Genomic DNA, 5506 nt, shown 5'->3' with positions numbered 1-5506 from the left:
CACAGAGCACTGATATTATAAATGAATACAATTACTAAATTCATTAAGAGATCTGGCGATATACAACAATATTTTCATTATTTACACGTGTAACAATATAACCCTCAGCGCAAACCCTCTCACTTGTGATCTACCTCTTGTTATCTGACAGACTCACGACCCTGAAATCCCTAAATACATTCGAAGGACCCCGTTTCTGGGGGGCGGGGGGGGGGAAGTGCCCACAGCCTCACTTTTTGTGGGTGACAAGTTGGCAGAGGGGGCACACTGGGCCGCTCCCTCCGAGCAGAGGTTGCCCCCCCAGCCCGAACCCCAGCTTTTCTGCGGCAGCAACCCGCCAAGGTGGCCTGTGAATAGAAACCGGTGTGAAGCCTAACGTTAGCTCTTTGTTGCCATCCAACTCCAGTAACCAAATACCGCTCCGAAATGGCAACAGACCTTCTCCGTGGCTAATAACACCGCTCCCCTTCGTGTGTGAAAAAAACAGGATCCCACCTCACGTGTTCATGGTACCCGGCACCCGGCGAGGAGCTCGGCGCTGCCGGCCTGCCTGCCGGCCTCCTGCTCCCGGCCTTTCCCCTCCCCGGCTGCCAAATTAGCCGGGAGCTTTGGCTAAAACGAACAAAAGACAGACCGTCCTTTACCCTTTCGGGTTTTCTTTCCCTTTGTTGGGTGGTTTGGGGTTTTTTCTTCCTCTCTTTCCCCCCCTCCCTTCCTCCGTGTCAGTAGGGCCTTTCGGATTTCACAAATCAACCCGCCAGTGATATTTACTACGAGCTGGTGTTAAAATAATGCATCCCGCTGCACGGCTCCCAGGTTGGCTTTGATTTATGGACTGACACAAGGCCTATCTGAAAGGAAGAAATGTTTGTTGTTCCTAGAGCAGTTTTCTGGGGGGTTAACCCCCGCCTCAATAGCGCGTAGAGAAGCAAGGCGGGGCGGGGGGGGCGCGGAGGGGGGGAGGGAGAGGAAGGTGAGGAAGGAGCCACGGACGAGATGGATCATAAAAGAAAACCTTATTCTCCAGCAGACTATCAGTGGGGGCGGGTGGAGGCGTTAGATGCAGCTCCCTAGTTCCCACAACCTCCCTGCTTCAAAACGAAGAGAGTTGAAACGCTCGTTCACTTGTCCCTATATTGCAATAAATTAGAGCGGCTCGATACGACAGGCTAGCCAGTGCAGCTATGGGCACCTCCAGCGTTACCAACACACGCGTGTGTTTGCAAAGAAGGTACGGCAGCGCTGTGGCAGAGTGGAGGAGAAAACTCTAGACTATACCACTTCACACCCCACAGAAAAACCCTAAAACAACAACAACAACAACAACAACAACAGCAGCAGCAGCAACAGCAACAACAGAAATGGTGAACTAGGCGGACCGCACGTAGGATGCTGAGAGAAGTATTATTCTAGACATCCTGTTGGGGGAAAGGAAAAAGAGGTACCTTCTCCTTAAACGATAAAGCTAAATTAAATAGACATATTCATACGGACATAAACCGCGTCAAAATAAATTCTAGCTGAGCCGCCCTCCCCCCCCCCGCCCCCCAGCCTCGAGAAGAGAGAAAACAAGCCTGAACTTTTGGCAACACCCCTGCCCTCAGCACCGGCCCTTGGGGATCGGCGGGCAGGCGCGGGCACCGCCCGCACCCGAGTGCGAGCCGCGACCCGAGCTCCGCAGCCCGCTCCGGGAGAAGGCGGCCCGTGGCCACCGCCAGCCTCGCCTTCCCTCCCCGAGGCACGGCGTCCCCGGCTGGATGGAAGGCAGAGGCCGCGGGCGCTGCCGCGGCGGAGGGACGGGCGCAGGGACGGGCGGAGGGCGAGCCCGCGGCGGGCGGCCGGCGGCGGGCGGGCACTGCCGGCAGCGCGGGGGCCCGACCCCGGCATCTCGCTCGCCTCGGCGTTGGCAGTGTCTCCCCCCGGAGAACTTTTTGCTTTTTTTTCCGACAGAGTGTTCACGCATCAGACAACAGACTATTTCATTCTAACAAATTTATTTTCTCAATCAGCTCTTACGGAATCACTACTCAAATTAAATTACAATCAAATTATCACATCAAAAGATACCCTTATTACCTAACAACTGTCCATATTTTCATTTCATTTTGATTTGTGCTCGTCTGAAAAAAACACGTAATACAAGATCTGGGGAAAAAATAAATTACCGTTTTGCAGCAGTTCATAGGTATTCTGAATAAAATATTAAAAGAAGTCATTTAATGAAAATATAAAGCAAATTTTTTTTTTTAGATCAACAACGGATCTAACAATTCTATATTGCCGTCTTTTTGAAAAGTCTGTTTATTAAAACCTACCAAAAACACTGCTTGGAAATGGCAGTATTATATAATCACATCCACAGCACCCATTCAATCAAAGTTGGCAACGGATTTAGGAGAGGAGAAGTTCAGATAAGTGCAGCTGCAGATGCTCAGTCCTTCTAAATCCCTTTATCTGAATCAGTCCAGAAATAAAAAATAAAAATATTAATAAAAAAAATATTAGCAGTGGATTTTTTTTTTAATGACTCTTCCATGATGATTGGCAGCCGTCAGGAGCAGGACTTTGACAGCCCTAAATTATTTCCCTTTCTCTCGCTGGTTCCCTTAATTCATGCAAAGTCCTTCTACAGAGCTCGAACTTTAGGGACCAACAACCTCTCCTTCTCCCACCCTCCCCCCGGCGTCTGTCCCTCCCCCCTTTCTCCTCAGGGTCAGTTTTTCGGCGTGCGGGCATTTATTTCCATATTTTTGTTCTATAGCTATACCTATATATATAGATAAATATATATATATGTATTTGCTTCCCTATGCAGTCTGCTTGTTTTTAGTGCTGTGTGCATATTTTATTTTTTTTTATTCCTGGAAAAAGTGGCCCCTTTCATTTTGCAGAATATATAGATATATAGATATATATGTTTTCAGAGTGGATGTCTGCCTTGCACCAAAATCCTACGGTTTGGCCAAGAAAAACAGGGTGCTGGAATGCAGCAGGCACCCTCTGATTAACCAGATTATTTTGCTTCTGCTTCCCTTTTTTGGATTGCTCCCATTCAAAAAAAAAAAAAAAAAGAAAGAAAGAAAGAAAAAGAAAAGGGGGGAAAAAAAACGAGGGAGAGAGAAAGGAGGAAAAAAGTTTCCGTGATTCATAGAAGAGAGCCCTTTTGGGGATAGGGGGAAGAGTGCGGGGAGGGGGGGGGAGGAGGGGGGAGAAGAGGTGCAGACATCAGCGGTGTTCCTCGCTGCGAGAGGGGGCTAATTTGGAGAGTGAAAAATAAAAACAATAACAAAAAAGAAAGCCCAAGCCCACCCGCCCAAGCCCTCTACCCACAACCAACCCCCCGGCACATCTGCAGTTTGGTGCATTACGCATCTCCACCCCGTTTTCCCAACGCGGTCTAAACGCTCTCGCTCGGATCGACCTTCTCCACCGCTCCCTATTGGTATCGATCTTATATATATATAGATGCACGCATATATCCATATATATATAAACACAAGCAGTCTGAACGAGCCTGGATCGTGTGTGTGTGTGTGTGTGTGCGTGCGTGCGTGTGAGTGTGTCTGTGTGAGCCTGCGGGTGTGCGCGGCGGTGCCGGTGCCGGTGGCGGTGCCGGTGGCGGTGCCGGTGCCGGCGGCGGTGCCCGGCCCGGCCCGGCCCGCGCTGCCCCCGCGCCCCCCGGCCCGCCCGCGGTGCCCCTCACTGCACGCTGGTCTGCAGTCCGTGGTGAGGGGGCGGCGTGTCGGAGTTGACGGTGCCGACCTGGGAGTAGACATCGTCGGGGGTCTGCTGCTGGATCCCCGGGGGGGTCATCCGTTTCTCTTTCTGCCTCCGATTGCAAAACCAAACCCTGACCACCTCCTTCTCCAGCTGCAGGCTGTCCGCTAGGTTCGTAATCTCCTGGGCGGAGGGCTTGGGGCATTTCAGAAAGTGGCTCTCCAAGGCCCCCTTGACACTCACCTCGATGGAGGTCCGCTTCTTCCTCTTCCTGCCCTGGGCGGCGATCTTGTCGATGCTGGTGGGGCTGCCCGTGGAGGAGTCGGCTTCCTCCAGCCACTTGTTCAACAAAGGCTTCAGCTTGCACATGTTCTTGAAGCTGAGCTGCAGGGCCTCGAAGCGGCAGATGGTGGTCTGCGAGAAGACGTTGCCGTAGAGGGTGCCCAGCGCCAGCCCCACGTCGGCCTGGGTGAAGCCCAGCTTAATCCGCCGCTGCTTGAACTGCTTGGCGAACTGCTCCAGGTCGTCGGAGGTCGGCGTGTCCTCGTCCGAGTGCGGGTCGTGGCTGTTGACGCCGCCGTGGTGCGGCGGGTGGTGCCCGGGGTGCTGGTGGTGGTGGTGGTGGTGGTGCCCGGGGTGCTCGCCCAGCTCCGGCGTCTCGCCGCGCACCAGCCCGGGGTGCACCAGGCTCTGCCCGCCGGGGGGGGGGCTCAGCATGCCGTTCACCGTGAAGCCCCCGGGCTGCGAGTAGAGGAGCGACTGCTGCTGCTGCTGCCCGCCGGCCATGGAGGGCAGGTGGGCGGCCGCCGCCGCCCCCCAGGCCGCCGGGTGCCCCTGGTGCGGGGGGCCCAGGTGGGGCGGCCGGTGGTGCAGCGCCGCGCCCGAGTGCAGGTCGTCGCGCCCGCCGCTGCCCTTGACGTCGGGCGGCGGCGGCGGCTGCTGGGGGCTGCCCGTCATGCCCACGGGGCTGCCGGACCAGGGCGAGCCCGCTTCGGCGGCGGCGGCGGCGGCGGCGGCGGCGGCGGCGGCGGCGTGGGGCAGGGCTGTCACCCACTGGTGGGCATGGCTCAGCATATGGCCGCCGTTGCTGGCGGCCATGGCGCCCGGCATGAAGTCGCTCTGGACCATCTTGGCCGCCGGGTCGCCGCGGTAGCCGCCCGCCACCGAGGTGACGGCCACGCTGCCCGGCTGCATGCCGCCGCCGCCGCCGCCGCCGCCGCCGCCCGAGTCCGCGTGGACGATGGAGCCGGCCGCCAGGATGCCGTTGCCGGGGAGGTAGGGGTTAGAGGTGGCCGCGGCCATCCCGCGCCCGCCGCCCGCCGCTCGCCCCCGCCGCGCCGCCGCCGCCGCCGCCGCGCCGCCGCCGCCGGCTGCCGGGCGCCCGCCGCGAGCGCCCTTGCCCGGCGCTGCCGGGGCCGCCGCCCGCGCCGCCGCCGCCGCCGCCGCCTTCCCAGCCTCGCCGGGGCGCCGGGTTCACCTGCTAGCGCTCCGCGGCGCGCTCTCCTCCGCCCGTCCGCCGGCCGTCCTGCCCCCGCTCCGCGGCGCGCTCTGGGCGGTCGCCGGCTCTCGCTTCGCCCGTCCCTGTTAATCGCCTGGCGCGTCTTCTTTTTTCCCAAAAAAAGGGAAGTAGTCAGCCGCGCGGGTATTTTTCCTCCGCCGCCTTCTCGCCCGAGTTCGCTGCTCGCAGGGAGGAAACCAAACAAAGGCTAAAAAGCGAAAAAGAGGGGGGGGGATCAACCAGCCCCCGTGCCTTCTCCCCTCCGCTCCCCTAGGAGTGCATCGCCACCTC

At 57.7% G+C, this 5506-nt stretch overlaps 1 protein-coding gene across 1 annotated transcript; it reads right to left on the bottom strand.

The window, feature by feature from the left end:
• Positions 1-3699: 3699 nt before the first annotated feature.
• POU3F3 (POU class 3 homeobox 3) lies at positions 3700-5019 on the bottom strand. The gene has a single exon (XM_075491933.1). The coding sequence runs from the start codon at positions 5017-5019 to the stop codon at positions 3700-3702; it is 1320 nt and encodes a 439-aa protein (XP_075348048.1).
• Between the last annotated feature and the right edge of the window lie 487 nt (positions 5020-5506).

The sequence above is a fragment of the Mycteria americana genome, chromosome 1 (genome assembly GCF_035582795.1).
Source record: "Mycteria americana isolate JAX WOST 10 ecotype Jacksonville Zoo and Gardens chromosome 1, USCA_MyAme_1.0, whole genome shotgun sequence".
NCBI lineage: Eukaryota > Metazoa > Chordata > Aves > Ciconiiformes > Ciconiidae > Mycteria > Mycteria americana.
Note: the sequence above shows the minus strand (reverse complement) of the source record. Positions and strands in the feature narration are given on the sequence as shown.

Coding starts and splice junctions, on each gene's coding strand:
- POU3F3 (XM_075491933.1), bottom strand. CDS start 5,019: ATGGCCGCGGCCACCTCTAACCCCTACCTCCCCGGCAACGGCATCCTG.